Source organism: Podarcis raffonei, chromosome 14 (assembly GCF_027172205.1).
Source record: "Podarcis raffonei isolate rPodRaf1 chromosome 14, rPodRaf1.pri, whole genome shotgun sequence".
Classification (NCBI taxonomy): Eukaryota; Metazoa; Chordata; class Lepidosauria; order Squamata; family Lacertidae; genus Podarcis; species Podarcis raffonei.
In genome coordinates, this window is record NC_070615.1 from 31,276,050 (window position 1) to 31,293,240 (window position 17,191).

Below are 17,191 nucleotides of genomic sequence, written 5' to 3' on the forward strand. Positions count from 1 at the left end.
TATTATTATTACATCTTTTGCAGGCCTGGATGAAGGAATGTTTATGTCTGTATATATACCTATAACCTTTTGCATAGCCGGAATGTAATATTGTGTTCTAATCTTGTATTTTAATTGTTGAAACCCTTAGGCTGAAGGGTAATAATTTGTAAATAAATAAATAATAATAATAATGTGCTTGCTGTAAAAGCCACATCCATTGCTGTGCCCACTTGCCTCTGGCCCAGGCATCTGGGTGGCCCCTGTGAGAACAAGATGCTGGACTAGATGGGCCACTGACCTGATCCTGCAGGGCTCAACTTATCGTCTTAAGTTTTATGTTATGACTCATAATTCGACACTGAGTGCCTACCATTCGGCTAACCAATTGGGGTAACAACACTAAAATCTAGTTGGTTATATAATTAGAAAATTAAAGAAATCCAAGCAAGCAAGGCTGCGAGAATAAGAGGCTGAGATACATCTGTCTACGGAGCCTTATCCATTTTACTGTAAAATGATGAACATGAGAAAAAGGCAGACTTAACATTTTAAAAAGTAAGTAGGGTTTTCAAAGTCAATGGTTCTTGGTCACGGTCTCTTCATTTGTTTGCTTAACCGTCTTGCTTGGGTTGGGGCCAGTTTCGAGCCTCGAAAAACTTCTTCAAGCCCTCAAGGTTGACGGGTGGGAAATAGGGCCCGATCCTCTTTCGGATCCACCACTTCCCGTCTCTGGCGTGGTTACCTCCAGGGCGGCTAAACTTGTACCTGTAGTGTTCGCCCCGAACCCACCTATAAAAAGGAACAAAACGCCACAGAGTGAGGGCAGGAACAAAGAATGCAAACTTGCGATTCATATTTGCAAAATGTGCCTTTTAAAATAAATAACTAGGCCCCTACCTCTTTATTTATATTAAAAGTATATATTAAAAGTAACTGCTCTTGCGTGTTAAGGTCATCAGAGGAAACCCTCCTGGATACTGTCCAACTTTTTCTTACCTGAAATCCATAAACAAATGTTTAGGCCCCAAATATCCGAAAGACCCACCCCTTTCTCTGCAAACTCCCTCAGGTGTTATGATCTGTGGGCCGCTTGGTAGTTCCTCCTTCAGAGGTTTCATATATGATTTGCCTCTGTGGTTCTTAGTTGTCTTAATCAATAACATTGTTAACCTTACATGGGGTAGCAGTACTGCTTGGTCTTGAATGTGGGATTTGTTTTGTATTTCTTAGACGGGGTTCCCTTTTTGCCAGGATCTGTACACTGCTTAGAGAGTTCTGCTGAAGTATGAAGCAGTGTATAAATTAAATGAGCAAGTCTAATAGATATAGTTTCAAATGGCTGTGGCTGATGGGAGTTGTAGTCCACAATGGCCATGTGAGTTCAAGCCCAAAACATCTGGAGGGCACCCGGTTGGTGAAGGCTACCCTCACATAAGCATCTATTTCGTTCTCCAAAACAAGAGAACAGCTGGCAATGAGAGGGTGAAGGGCCAGCTTACTGACCCTGGAACCTCAACAGAAGCAACATCCATGTGTTCCTTAAGCTGTAGTGTGGGGATCTGCAGGAATGACTACTTGGGAGGCTGAGAATGCATGAGAGAGAGAGAGAGAGAGAGAGAGAGAGAGAGAGAGAATCCCCAAGAGAAATGAACAGGCCCATATGGAAAAGAGCATTTGGGGAAGAGATATGAGCAATGCAGGAATTGGAGAAGAATGGGGAAAGAAACCATTGTGGGGTGAGGCTGCCTTCTCCCTGCTTACTATCTGAAAGCACACTCTGACAAGTCTGTGCCGAGCAGGCTGGAGCTTCGGAGACGCCACCACACCATGTTGAGAAGTTAATAAAATAACCCACCTTATAAACATGTCAGCATCACATCAGTGCTCATTGGGAATGTCCTCGCTTCGCTACTCAAATACAAAAACAGCCACTGAGTTGGGCAGGAAGGTGGAGCAGCTGCCTTTCCCTCTGCTTCATCCCCTCCGCCGAACACTAGATCCTCAGGGATGTTATACAGCTGTAGCTGAGGAGTCCCTGTGGCTAAATAACAAGAACCCTTTACACATTTGCAACACCTTGCTAAGCCTTGAGCAAATGGACCCTTGTTTAGTAAGGTGTTTTGGGGTTTTTTGCAAAGGAGATATATACGTGCAAACCATTTTATTTTTTTAATGGTGCTATTGCACATCACCTTTCAAATCCTCTGCTAGCTGCTGGGGTGTCATGGAATGTTCACAAACATTCCAACTTTTCAGGGCAAAAGCACCAGCGGCATTTGGCACGCAGTGTTGACAAACAGCGCAGATCTGGAGCAGAAGTGGAAGGTCAGTCTGGGCAGGAGGGAGAACAGAAGGAGAAAAGCAAAGGGCGCAAAATGATACGCAGGATCCCTGGGCCGGCAGGAATTGTGAAAAGTTGGATGGTGATGAGGAAGAGGAAGGAGGAGCCAGAGGGAAGTGCAGGAAGGAGGTTATGAAGCTGAGACTTGACAAAATGGTCAGTGCTTTGGGTGGGGGGGAGGCAGTCTGCCACTAAATCACAGGGAAAGGCAGTCTGTTGTGAGCAGTCTGTTGGGAGGAAGTGAATAGACAGGCAAAGGAGCTGTTCAATATGAGGAAACGTGGGCTGTGCATGTGTGCATATTAGGAGAAATTTGCTGATGGATTTTCATAAGGACTTTCAAAAACAAACCATTTGCAAACTGATGTGGAAATGTGGGGAAGTGAACTTAAGACTGGAAATAAGATAAAGTGAGAAAAACTGAAATGATCAAATACACCTATCCGTACCTAACAACTGGTGACCAGCAGCCTCCATTGGCTGCAAGATCCCATGGGGGGCGGGGTCAGACAATGTGTTTTCAACCTTCACCCCTGCACAGCCCTGGGGCACATGCCACCCCTTCACAGACACTCTGCTCTTTATGACAGGCATGGCACCTTTTCATGTTCACTGCCTGCTCCTGCCAGAGCGCATGGAAATGCTGTTTACCTTCCCACCACAGCAGTACCTATTTATCTACTTGCACTAGTGTGCTTTTGAACTGCTAGGTTGGCAGAAGCTGAGACAGAGCAATGGAAGCTCACCCCGCCATGTGGATTTGAACTGCTGACCTTCTGATCAGCAAGCCCAAGAGGCTCAGTGATTCAGACCACAGGGCCACCCGTGTCCCTGACATATATATATTTCATATCTTTATAGAATCATAAATCTGTAGAGTTAGAAGGGATCACAAGGGTCATCTAGTCCAACCCCCTGCAATGCAGGACTCTTTTGCACATTGTAGGGCTTGAACCCATGACCCTGAGATTCTCATGCTCTACCAGTTGAACTATCCCACTCTCTAAGTGGCTAACAAAAGTAACAAATACCGTATTTTTCGCTCGATAACACGCACCTGACCATAACACACACATAGTTTTTAGAGGAGGAAAACAAGAAAAAAAAATCTGAATGAAACAGTGGATGTATCATTTTTGTGCTTCATGCTGTGGCCACAGACATGTGATTTGACGGTGAGTTTGGGGTAGCCCAATGCAAAAATCCTGAGAATCCATGTCGATCTGTGCTTTGTAACCACGTTTTTGCACCATTGCAGCCCCAGGCAACAGTGGGTGCGTGATTTTTTTGGTGCAGGCTGTAGCCATGGACATGCTATGTGATCTGATGGTGAATCTGGGGTGACGCGATGCAAAGATCCTGAGGATCCATGTGGATCCGTGCTTTGTAACCACGTTTTAAGTGGGGAGGGAAGGAAAAACATAGAAGGGACAAGGAGCACGAGAGGGGTGTGCGGAGAAGCAGCTGGCTAAGAATGCAAGAGAGGGGTTTAAAGGGGGGGGAGGAAGGCAAAAGTCCCCCCCACCCAAGCCAGCCCTCTCTCTCTCTCTCTCCTGCATGTTTTCCGCTGCCTGCGAGTCCCTAGACGCAGCAGCAGCAGCACCAGAGCACGGAGAGGAATTAGAGGGAAGGACGCTCTGCTTTCCCCTCTGCTTGCCTGGAGGGGAGGGAATTTGCCTGCTCTTTGTTCCGTTTGAGCAAACACAGTAACGAAACAGAAGAGGGTGGGCAGTAAGACCCTGAGGCAGAATGCAGGAAAGCAGCAGCCTCCTCTCCTCCGTGACGGCGCGATATGATTTTTGCCTGATTTTTGCCCTGTACTTGGGACTGTCAGCTCCAGGGACCACACATTCGCTCAATAACACGCACAGACATTTCCCCTTACTTTTTAGGAGAAAAAATCTCCGTGTTATAGAGGGAAAAATACGGTAAATGCTTACCAAAGAATGGAACTGGAAAGTTCGAGTAAAGTATCTTACAAAACTACAACCCTATTCATTAGAAGACAATGTAATAAAATAAAAAGCAGCACATTTAAGAGTCAAGGATACTTCCCCTCTTCATCCCCCTTCCCTCTTGCCAAGGCACATCCTGAAATGAAGCTTTTATGCCATGCTTTTATGCCTTTAAAAAAATTTTTAAGTCGCTTGGAGACTCCTTATGTGTCAAGCAACCATTAAAGTGACTGACTGAAGTCTCTACTTAGCTGTCCCTGACAAATCTGTATTCCAAGCCAATAACCTGCTTCTCTTGCAGCTGCTTTTTTTTTAGAGGAACAGTACTTCTCTTCTCTTCCCCCGTCATCACACATGAGTGTGCGCACACACGCACACACACACACTCCTTCCAAACCCAGGGACTGAAGTGTTAGTCCCACCGTGTTTACTTTTCAGTAGCACAATATTTCCTGCTAATAATTAAAGCATTACTGCCTCTTGACATTTCCCAGGTCCAGCCAGCTTGGCAAGCCAGGCAGGCTGTTTCATGGGATGCTATGGTTTCAGGCACTGTGCTGCTCCCTGCCTGGTGAACACCCCCACCCAAATTCCCAAGTGAGAAAACACAGCCATCTTATGGAGCATCCTAGCTTTCTGGAAAACCGATGAGCTTTTGGTGACATCTTTTCCCATTCAACTCACTTTATTGCTGGTTTGGCAATTTGCTTTTGGTGACACAAGGTGTGTTTTCAGCTGTTCCTAAATCCCACTGATTGGAAACTGGGGTGATAGTGGTGTTTAGTGGAAGAGCATCTGCTCTGCATGTAGAATGTCCTGGCCTGGGAGAGACTCCCTGCCTAAAACTTTGTAGAATTAGATGGGTGAATGGTTTGACTCAGCAGAAGGCAGCTTCTCTTAGTTCTATATTCAAAGTCATGAGGACTGGAATCTTGCTTTATTTCTAATGAAAACAGCGATAGAGCATCAGTGGTAGAGCATCTGCATTGTGTGCAGAAGGCCCCAGGTTCAATCACTTTTAATCTCCAGGTAGGACTGGGAGATATGGGACACAGGTGGCACTGTGGGTTAAACCACAGAGCCTAGGGCTTGCTGATCAGAAGTTCCGCAGTTCAAATCCCCGCGACGGGGTGAGCTCCTGTTGCTCCGTCCCTGCTCCTGCCAACCTAGCAGTTTGAAAGCACGACAAAGTGAAAGTAGATAAATAGGTACCGCTCCAGTGGGAAGGTAAACGGCGTTTCCGTGCACTGCTCTGGTTCGCCAGAAGCGGCGTAGTCATGCTGGCCACATGACCCGGAAGCTGTACGCCGGCTCCCTCGGCCAATAAAGCGAGATGAGCGCCACAACCCCAGAGTTGGTCACGACTGGACCTAATGGTCAGGGGTCCCTTTACCTTTACCTAGGACTGGGAGATACTCCCTGTCTGAAATCCAGGAGAACCACTGCCAGACAGTGTAGACAATACTGAGCAAGATGGACCAGTGGTCTTAGTTGCTAGAAGGCAGCTTCCTTGGTTCTTATTTCTGCCATGCCTCAAATCCTGCATTCAGAAAGGCCCGGCTGGAGAAGGGCAGGTCACAGCTCCCCACTTCGCCTTGCCAAGGCCTAAGCGCCATTTGTTTCCACATCAACATTCCGCAATTTCCTTCTCAAGCCCGGGAGCAGCTGTGCGGCTGAGATGCAACCAGCTTTCTGCCTGCGATGACATCTCCCAACTGTGAAAGTGTTAAAAATTAGCAGCAATATTTGAGCTGTTATGGCCAGGGTCTAAATCTTCCAGACAGCTGTAATTAGTTGCAGAGGCTGCAGCTGTCCCTCTGGAACAGATGAGATGGTTTTGGAGGGGAAACCCAAGCACACAATCTCTCTTTCTCATACACACACAGACACACACACACACAACTGGCAAGACTGTGAAAATGTTACCCTACTTTCAATGCTAGGCTCTCTTACAGAAATGACAAATTGAGGGGGTCCATGGGAAGTATCAACGCTCATGGTACAATGATGCTGAAATGTCACTCTGTCCGACACGGAATGGTCACTGTCAAGAGACATCGAACTGCAGGAGGGCAATGCATGCCTGGAAACGAAAGTCTTTAGAACTTGTCAGTGGAGTAGATTGATTGCAGTATGTTCAAACTCATGACGCACCAGGCAATGGGCTTACCATATTCTGCTCATGTGGCTGACCACTGAGCTGTGCCCCCCCTTGATTCTCATGGGTGGGGGGGCGACCTCGAGGAAAAGTTGGTGCTAACCGCTGCCCTCCTTACGATTCCGCTGGGATTTGTTTCCAAGCAAGCAAATTTAGGTTTGGGGCACAAGGAGAGCAGGCTGTTGACTTTCAACCTAATGTTCTGTGACACTGGAAAAAACCAGTATCAATCTCTTTCCTAATTTAAATCTAATTGTCCTTTCTCACTTAAGCAAAACCACATTCATGTGGCTGCAACCGCCTCCTGCAAGAGTGAGCTAAATCACTTCTTAATTTTCTTAGCTGAAACCTCCAGCATTTCAGATTTATGGTGGCTAAATATTTTACAAACCATTGGCTGGGCCCTGATATTTCGCGTGCGGACATTTTGCAAACTTCACTTTGCTTGAAGTCAAGTTTCACACTCAATTAGATTGCTCCCAACTCCACAATGGCGTCATTAAAAATAATAAAAAAAATAGTAATAACCAAGTCACCTGCTTTTCATTCCATATTTATCACACTGGCTGCAACAACAACTACCCCTCCCCCCTCCCTCGCAAGTGTAACATAAAAAAGGCCAAACAACCCCCTGCCTCCTTTGCTCTAAAGCTTTTCATTTTGAAGGCATTAACTCTCTTGGAAATTCCTTTAGCTAGTGGGAGAAGTGCTGACCCAAACGGACAATGGGAAGGTGTTTCCCCCCCATCAGTTTGCCCCCAACTACAAACTAGGTTATCCATTTCCATTATTTTTCTATCCCTTTGAGATAGGGTGAAAAAATCGTACCCATGGGGTCGGTTTCCATTGGAACGTATCTCTGTTCATGAGGTAACCAGGCCAAAGGCCCCTCCCTCAAACTTGTCAGGGGTGGGGATGTGTATTTTGACTGAGCACCGCTGGATAGCTCAGTCGGAAAGAGCATGGTGCTGATAACACCAAGGTCGCAGGTTCAATCTCCATATGGGACAGCTGCATATTCCTACATTGCAGGGGGTTGGACTAGATGATTCTCAGGGTCCCTTCCAACTTCCAATAGAATAGGGTCCCTTCCAATAGAATCCTATTCCAATAGGGTCCAATAGGGTCCCTTCCAATAGAATCCTATTGTTTCTATGTCTATGTGTCTATATTTTCAGACTCTGAGCATGACAACACACTGCCTCTTTTAATGATGTATGAGGATCCAAAGGCCCATCTAGTCCAACCTCCTGTTCACAGGAGGCCAACCAGATGCCCCAAAGGGAAGTCAGTAAGCAGGATCCCTTATTATTCACAACAATAAGGGCCATGCTACTTGCAGGGTGGGAGTGGCCAACAATAATCCTATATCATCACTGAATTTCCCGTGGGTTAGGCTTACCTTGGTGGGGCTTTGCCCTTGAATGGATTGAAGGCTATCAGAGATAAAACTTCCTTCTCATTGGCCAAAAGCTTTCCGGCTAAGTGGATTATCCATTCGTTTTGTTCGTAAGTCTTGAAAAAGAACACATGGGAGAGGAAGAGGATGAACATAAGGAGGAGGAGGAGGAGGAGGATAATATTAAGTGGTCTATCTGTCTGTCCATCTGTTCTCTATGCATTTGGACACCTCTTGGGATATTGTTGCCCAGTTTGGCATAACAGTACCTGAGATGGCGGAGTGGGTCTTCGACTATGTTAAAATACCACTGGACACTACTGTGAATCAAGATGGCGGACCAAACCATTACTCAATCTGGCATGACAGTGCACAAGATAGAGGAGCAGGTTTTGGTCTACATTGGGGTACCAGTGGACACCATTTGGAATCAAGATGGTGGGCTTTTCCAAATGGCACTGATTTATTTTTGGCAGGGAGCGTTCTTGGAATTCTTGAACTAACAACAAGAACAACAACAAATCATCAGAACTGTCTAGATCACTTCTTATAGAAGGCTTGTAAATTGCTGCAATAAGGTAATTAAATAAACCATGTGCATGTGCAGAACAGCCTTTGCCAATCTGGTGCTCCTGGGTGGGTGACTTTGCAGAAGCCCCAAACCTCAGGACATAAATATGGAATACACCTCCTTCACTATCAAATAAACATGGCTAGCCTCTTCACATCGAGGATTGAGGAGCCAGAAGCAATAGTTGATTTGCCATATTTCAAGGGAAGAACAGGGAAGAACTTCATACTACTGTTTTACTGGTTTGATGTATTTTATTTTCAATGATATTGAGTACTGTTTTTATCCTGTACGCCATTTGCGAGATAAAAAAATAATAATGTTTGCAGTCACCATTAGTCCTACACAGAGCAGACCTACCGATAATAATGGGCATGACTAACAGATCTATTCATTGCAGTGGGTTTACTACAAGCTAGTTGGATATAACCCAGCAAGTGATTTATAAATGTTTTCAATAAATAAATGAACAAACAAATGAAACCAAGTGAGGATTCAAACCGAGATGTCCACAGTTCTATTCTGAGTCTCTGCCCTGTGTTGAGCCCCGCATCCCACTGGACAAAGGCAAAACTGAAACATGTAGGGCTCAGTGAGTGGGTGAAAAAAGAATATAGCACTGCAAATTGTACCTGGAAAGCTCTCCGGACCTCCTAATGAGTTTCAGGCACTGTAAATAAGAAGGGATCCTCCTACCCCCAGGTTTCGTTTCTGCGTTGCCCAGTCCTCTGCAGGCAGATTTTATACTAAGCAAGCAGCAGGGGACAGTGTAGGAAAACAAAATTCAGCCATCCTATCTGCATGACCATGCCGAAGTTCAGAGGGTTACTCAGCGTTTTGGGGCTATATGCCAGTTAAATATTTGTGACTCCTCTCCTCTGGGATAGGAGGGTCTTGGGTGGATAGGAGTACACTGGGTTCCGAGAGCCACTGAAGCTCTTATTGGAATAGTTTGGGAGAAGCCTCTTTCAAAACAGCTCTGATGACCCTTTCCATTTAAAACGGGACTCTGTGCCTCGGTCCCAAACTTTATTACGATTTCTTATTTGATATGCTTCAGGAATTATTACCCTGACTTAGGGGAAGGGCTATAGCTCCGTGGCAGAGCGTCTGGTCCCTGGTTCAATCCCTGACAACATCTCCAACTAATGCTGGGAGAGACCCCTGCCGCCTTTGCATCTGGTCCCTCCCACATGTGGCCCCTGGAAAGCTGCCCAGGTGGGAATGTGGCCCTTGGTCTGGAAACAGGGTATACATTGGGAGGTACAAGAAAGAACCTCAAAGGTTTTTGCCATCCTGCTTCTGGGGAGTCAGATAACAGAACTTTATTGAGGCTGCACCAGCCTTCCTGCATCTGGTGCCCTCCAGCTGTTTGGGACTACAAATCCTATCAGCCTTAGCCAGCAAAGAATCTGGGAAATTTCCAGAGGTTGTGCCACCCTTTATTTATTTAAACCCCACGAGTAACTTGGATGGTTCCCAACAGGTGGCTTACTCCAGAAACCACAGGCAAGTCTCTTTTAAGTGTTCCTGAGCCCAACTCATTGTCCCTGGGTTAGAAGGGAAACTTTGAAATAATAATGCAGAGATACTGGCTTTTAAAAGCCACTATCACCATTATCAAAAGCACTATAGCATTATCAAAGGCTATTGGTCTTCATTGTCTGAGTACTATGAGTGGGCTTAGCTATTGTCCAGAACAAAGGAGGCATGGAGTCCCTGTTGTACTGCAGTTTTGCAATCTGAACAGGATAAGAAAATCCTTACCCTATAACTCTGCATACTTCAAAAGCTCTCTCTCTGCATGCACATTTCTTTATTAAGAAGTTTTAAGGTGATGCTTGCTGGCTTTCAGTCATTGTCCTTCCAAGTTGACTTAGCTCAAGACACACCCTGCGTTTGCAGTAAATTCAGTGTATCCCCTCCTAATCTACATGTCTGACGTTTGTGAGCTCTGCTCTAACAGCTCCATTCTTTTCAATGGGGATTGCAGAGGAGAGCTTCCTTGTGGATTTCTCTGTGGGCATCTCTCCAGGATAAAGCAGGATTTAAAAGCAAACAAGCCCCACAGCAACTTAGGCCAGTATTATTCCAAACAGTAGCACCCCTGGCTGGAAGATGGTGCAAACACATTGCCTTATAAGCAGCCACTGGGATAGTCATTACATCATATGAAATGAATCAATTACATAACGAAAGGTCCTCATGGCTCCAATGCTTCGATTCATAGAGGAGGCATCCCACTGCCTCTCTGCATGATGCTTTGGCCTTCCTCCTTTCTCACAAGGAAGCACTCCCAGAAAAACAACTGATAAGATGGACACAACAGACTGACAACATAGGAAGCTGCCTTCTACTGAGTCATTGGTCTACCAAGCTCAATATTGTCGACACTGAATGGCAGTGGCTCTCCAGAATTTCAGGCAGCAGTCTCTCCCAGCCCTGGATGCCATTGGGGATTGGACCTGGGGGTCTTCTGGATGCAAGACAGATGCTCTATAACTCAGCTATGGCCCAAACCCCAGGTCAGCTACCTTTGGCCTCAAAGGACAGGCCTCTTCTTGGGGTACAAGCATGTCACAAATCTCCAATTTTAATTCAGGATCAAAAGCATATTATGGTTATTAGAAGAATAATTGGGGGTGGGGAATGTATGTTGAGGTATTTGGAAGTCACATTGATTCCTCTTCACTGTCGTGTACTCAGCATCAAATAGCTGCCTGATTTCTTCTGCAGACAAGAGGAAGACCTGCAAGTGTGTAAGCGGACTGGTCACGTCTCTGCCAGCAACAAATGAAGGACACTAATTGAGAGCTACGGCTCTCATGGGAGGCCGAGACACTCAAAACAAAGAGCGGTTTATAAGAAGGAGAGAGAGAGAAATGAAGAGAGGATATTATATTTGGCTAATAAAATTATGGTAACAGAAGCCCTTTCTTGGGAAGCAGTGTTGCGTTATATGAAATACAATTAAAAGCACTTCTGGGGCAGCAATTAAGCAACAGTCTGCTAACAAATTGCTCCTCAGGGCCGGGCATTCCAGGACAAATCCTCAAGCGTCTGAAATTTCGGATGTGCCAGCTATACAAACATGTGAAAAGTGAAGGGCCCTCGGTCAGCCATGACAGGCTTTGGGCCTACTCCTTTCAACAGATTGTGTGCTGCTCTGGTGGAAGTCTTGTCACTCGCCTCAAAAGGGGAAACTGTTTTCAGGAAGCCTGGACAAGAGAGTGTCGTATATCAAGCAGTGATGAGGTGTAAAGAGCAACCTGTCACGAGTCACACAATGGGATGGGAAAAGATCTTCTCCATCCACCTCCTGGCCCTGTTTGGCTTTCAGCAGCTTGTCAAGTGTTGGGTTGCCTCAGGTGTTCCAGCTGGCCCCATTCAGCAGCCCACAGTACCAGTGCCATCAACCTTGAAAGTTATTCTGCAGCCTGGGATGATAATAAAGGCCTGTTGAAAATATAAAAGGGTGTCATGGGGATATGGACACCCGAAATAGTCCTATAGGACAGGACTTCCCAAACTGTGGTCCCCGGACCAACAGTGGTCTTTGAGCTTCATTCAGGCGGTCCATGCCATGCCTGTGGATTAAGCATTCATCTTGATCTTTAACTGTGTTTTATTTCTTACTTATTGTACTTCAATGTATTTACGATTGGAGTTACAGGAACCACCCCACAAAATCTGGCAACAATACCTTAAAACTTGTCCAAATACAAGTTTCCAAAATATAGAGAAGAAGAAAAAAGAAGATGGGCCTCAGTCCCACTGGTTTTGATAGTTCTTTTAATTTCCAAGCCCATTTTGATTTGGGGCCCCAAAAATAATAATAAATAATAATAAAATTTTATTTGTATCCCGCCCTCCCCAGCTGAAGCCGCATGGAGATTCAGGTAGCTGCTTTTGAGCTGAAAAGGGAAGCTGTCGAATTGTGCCGCATCTATGGCTTCCTTCCTGAGTAGGGCATATTATTACAGAGTCTGGAGAAAGCACTGCATAGTGTGCGCATGTAACTGTGTCACTGAGCATAATTCCAAGTGAGCCTTGCATGTGACTTTCTAGCATTTACATCCCTGAGTTCCTGCTTGTTATTTTAGTATGTGAGAAGACTCTGCGGGTTAAATCATCAGGGCCATTCTTCCTTCTTCATCTGCTGCTTGGATTTTAGTTTAATGCCCTTGAACATTCTGATTTTTTGAGCGCCAAAACAGAGCGCAACACCATGAGGTACTCAGAGCAAGACTGACACCCTGCAGAGTGAAGACAATGGGAAATGTGGACATCAGGGTCAGAGGGGCTGCTGTGGCTTCCAACTGAAGCCACCATGAATACAGAAAACACTGGTCCTTCTGTGGCTAGTGAGGGCTATTGATGGCTACTAGCCATGACTGCTATGCTCTGCCTCCACAGCTGGAGGCAGTAATGCTTCTGAATACCAGTTGCTGGGAGGGAGACAAGAGTCCTTCTGTGCTCGAATCCTGGCTAGCATGTTTCACACAAGCAACTTGTTGGACACTGTGAGAGAAGGATACTGGACTAGATGGGCCTGATCCAAAAGGCCCTCTTTGTTGAGATCTGCAGCTCTAATCAAAATCACTTTACACCCATTGGATGCTCTTTCGAACAACTTCAGACTAGTGCAGGAGTAGCCAATATGGTGCCCTCCAGAGGCAGTTGGAATGGCGAACACAAGCATGGCCAATTGTGAGGGATAATGGGGATTGTAGTCCAACAATGTTTGGGTGGTACCAGGTTGACTATCCCTGCACTAGAGCCTCATACCTGTGTTGGGGACGCACCTGGAATGCAGCAAACCACATGAGCCAGTCCAGGCGATAGTGGTACGGACTTATGAGGCAGGGTCTCCTGTGCAGGTCCCCAGGTTTACACTTGAATTCATACTCTTCCCAAATAGCAGCAGGGTCGTTGGGATCCAGGCTGGACGTCCCTTGAATGATGACCTCGGTTCTGTCTTTGGTGATGCTGTGAAAAGACATGCGGAATTATTCTCTGGAGTTTCGGGAAATACCAATCCCAAATCTGAACTTGGGCAGCCTGCAGTTGCAAGAGGAAAAAGCAGCCAGTGACTCCAAACAAGCCAGCAACTCCAAACAGAGCACAAAGACCAAATCTCATGGGGCATGTTTCAGAGGAGCAAAGAAGAGAGAGGTTGTAGCATTCAAGCCCTGCTTTTGGGATTCCCATGGACATCTGGTGGACCACAGAAGGAAGGACCTGCTGGACTGAATATACCTTTTATTTGATCCAGCAGGGCTCCTCCTGTTAGCTGCGAGAGCTGGGAATCGAATGGCTATGTTCAGTTTATCTCAGACTAGGACATGCTGGGAGAAAATACTGAGCGAGATGGACTGATGTTCTGACTCAGCATTTCGTGTTCAAGCAAAATGACACCATTGAAAAAGGATGCAAAGACCCCATTGCACCCCTGCCCCACCCCATTTCACCCCTTTGCCATGATGTGCACATGTGCGGTTGCACACATATCAGACACGCCTAAAACGGTTGCAGTCTGTACTTAAATCACCCCTTCTAATAGAAACAGTGAGGACTAGAATCTTAGTTCCGTGGAAGAGCACATGCACAAGGCCCCCAGGTTCAACTACCAGCGTCTCCAGGTAGGGCTGCGAGAGACCCCTGCCTGAAACCGTGGAAAGCTGCTGCCAATCAGTGCAGACAATACTGAACTAGATGGACCAATGGTCTGACTCGGTACAAGACAACTTTCTCTGTAGTCTAAAACATCTGGAAGGCACCAGGCTTCCGGGACGCCGCGGTCACAGACAAGGAGCGCGAGGCTGCTCTCCGGAGGGGTCTCGAACAACTTGGAGGTCCAGAGGGGTCACGAAGGCTCCGTGAACCCCGAAACCTCAGGAGGATTATTCTGAGGGGCAAACTCCCAGCGAAGCTGTGTGTGCTCGCCTGTGTTATTGTCGTTTAACAGGGCTGGAGCCGCAGCGTGAAAGGGAAGCAATAGACCCCATGTTGTGAAGCCTCAGGCTCCGTGTGAAAAGCGGCGGATCTCCAACAACAGCCGAAAAGCTGGGAAACTGCTACTAAGGATTGCACAGAAAACATCGAAAAAACAACGAAAAATATTCAAGTTAAAGTCAAAGGAAATTTAACGGAAGAACCCAGCTTAAAAGAAATATGTGGTGAAAGGAGAAGGAATCTACTGCTGGCGGTAAGAATAAAATGGAGTATAGCGACAGGCTGGGAGTGGAAAAGTATGAAGGCAAGAAAGTAGCCGCTAAGTGGGTGTGAAGGAAAGACCTCAGACATTAAGTAGAAAGAGTCGGAGGCAAAGTAACAGTGAAATCTCTTAATGGACTAGAAAGAAGGGAAAGAAATTCCTTTGTTGCATCGAGGTCGGAGATTACTATAGCAACGAACGGTGGGGGGTTTATAGTCGGTTCGTCGTCTTTCTTTGTTTGTTTGCAACTTTCTTTGTCTGCAACTTCCTGGAGCGCAGCACTTAAGAACAGAACGCAATGCTTTATTTTAAGTTCTGGTGTTAAACATATTTGAATTAAGGATAGAGACCGGCACATACTTAACTTAATAAAAGGTTGGGAAAACTTGAGTGACAACAGAAGGACTGGAGAAGTGAAGAAGCCTCTGAGGAGACTGAGGAGAAAAAGTGAACTGTTTGGGAATACTTGCTTCGTCATCCTCCTCCCTCTGCTTCATCTCCATTTTCCCGTCTTAAAGAGACACACTCCAATTAACAAACAGTATACCCCCCCATAAGACTTTAAAGAATTAACCACGTGTCTTCATATATGCACCAGGCAAAATTCTTAGAACCTGGACGTTGAAGCGTTTCCACATCACCCCTTTCAATACCCTACTAAGCTACCTTCTGTAGTACTTGAGAGACGTTGGCATTGTCATTCACATACCTTGGGCTTCTAATTTGATTTTTTCTATTGGTATTTTGCTTTCTCATATTGGTTACGATATTCCTGTTGGTGGGGGGATGGGCTATACCTTGTTGAAGAAATATAAGGAAAGCTGGCAGTAACGGGAGAAACTGAGAAAGCTAACAATCTGTGTGGGTGAACCAAAGAAGGAAGAATATAAAATATACAAAATATACAAAATGAAAAAGGGGGTGGGAACGCCGGCTGAAAGAAGGCCATCTAGACAAGAAGAGGGGAAGGAGGGGAAAGAAATTAAAGACTATGATAGTTTGATGGCCGAAATAAGGAAAGAATTTAAAAATAATGAACATTATATAGAGAAAAAACTATTAGAAGTACAAGACACTCTGGACAAGAAATTGGAAAGGGTGGTGGGTGAACTGACAGGAAAAGTTAAAGATATATCAGCAAAAACTAAGGTACTTGAGGATTCAATGAAAAGGGTGCAAAAAGATACGAAAGACAGTAAGAAGGAGGTGGACAGGATTAGAATAGAAATTAAAGAGATAGGAAAGATACAGGAAGAACTGCTGGACAACATGGCTATGACACAGATGAGACAAAGTCAGTCTAATCTGAAATTTAGAGGAATACCGGAGAATCTAAATGAAGACATTAGATCTATAATGGTCAAAGAGTTAGCAATCTGGTTAGATAAGAAGGAAGAAGAGATAAATTACTCTTTAGCAAATATTTTTCGGATAAGATCTAAATCGACTAAAGTTAAAGGGAAAAAATTGCCAGGGGATGTGATAGCCATGTTCAACTCGCTGGACATAAGAAATGAAATATTGAAACAGAACTACAGCAAAAGGTTATATATTGAAGGAAACTCAATTATTATATTTAAACAGATTCCTTTGAGATTTCTTAGAAGGAGAGATGCTTATAAAAAATTAGCTAGTCAGTTGAAGAAAAACGGGGTCCTATATAGATGGGAGTTTCCGGAAGGCATTTCATTCTATTTCAAGGAAAAAAGATTCAAACTGTCAACCACCTCAGAACTGGAAAAATTTGAAAGGAGATACGAGAAGGATTTCGGAAAGATAGTGGGAGGGGGAGGAGACGGAGGAGCGGCAGGGGGAGGGGACGAGGGGGAGGGGTCGGAAGAAGAAGAAAGAGGGGTAAACTTAACAGAAGAAAGAGAAGAAGTAGAGAAAGAAGACAAGGAAAAGTAGTTTGCACACAGATTTTGACAATTTATAAACACTTTATAATAGATGGCTTTAAAAATTCTGACTTGGAACGTGAATGGACTGAACAATAAAAATAAAAGGAATCAGATTGCTCACACGCTATTGAAAAAGAACCTTGACCTAATCTGTCTACAAGAGACTCATGTAATAAATAAACACAGGAGAATCTTGAGTAATAAGAGGTTAGGGATGGATTTTGTGACTGCCGATAAGGTTAAGAAAAGAGGTGTGGTATTATATATAAAAGAAAAATTTGATCCTGAGTTATTGTATAAAGATGATCAAGGGAGAGTGATTGTAGTACAGATGGTGTTTCAAGGAGAAAAAATAATCGTGGTTGGAATATATGCACCTAATGATAAAAAGTCAGCTTTTTTCCTTGAATTAGGTAATAAGTTAATGGAATGGATGGATCACAAAATGATATTAATGGGTGATTTCAATGGTGTGGTTTCACCGAAATTGGACAAGTCAACAAAAAAGGAAGAGACTAAGGAAGGGAAACTACCCCGATCCTTTTTCGAGCTAGTTAACAATATAGGATTAATTGACGCCTGGAGATTCAAAAACCCTACTACAAAACAGTATACGTTCTTCTCAAACTCCAAGCAGAGTTGGGGGAGAATAGATAGTATTTGGATA

The 17,191-nt window shown here is 44.9% G+C and overlaps 1 protein-coding gene across 1 annotated transcript in view; it reads right to left on the bottom strand.

The window, feature by feature from the left end:
* Positions 1 to 468: 468 nt before the first annotated feature.
* LMF1 (lipase maturation factor 1) overlaps positions 469 to 17,191 on the bottom strand; it is a 160,555-nt gene continuing 143,832 nt past the window's right edge. The window contains exons 9-11 of the mRNA XM_053364122.1: positions 13,212 to 13,395; positions 7,839 to 7,951; positions 469 to 771 (exon numbers count right to left, since the gene is read on the bottom strand). Coding sequence (XP_053220097.1) covers positions 594 to 771; positions 7,839 to 7,951; positions 13,212 to 13,395 — 475 coding nt within the window. The 3' untranslated portion in view covers positions 469 to 593. The remainder of the gene's footprint in view (positions 772 to 7,838; positions 7,952 to 13,211; positions 13,396 to 17,191) is intronic.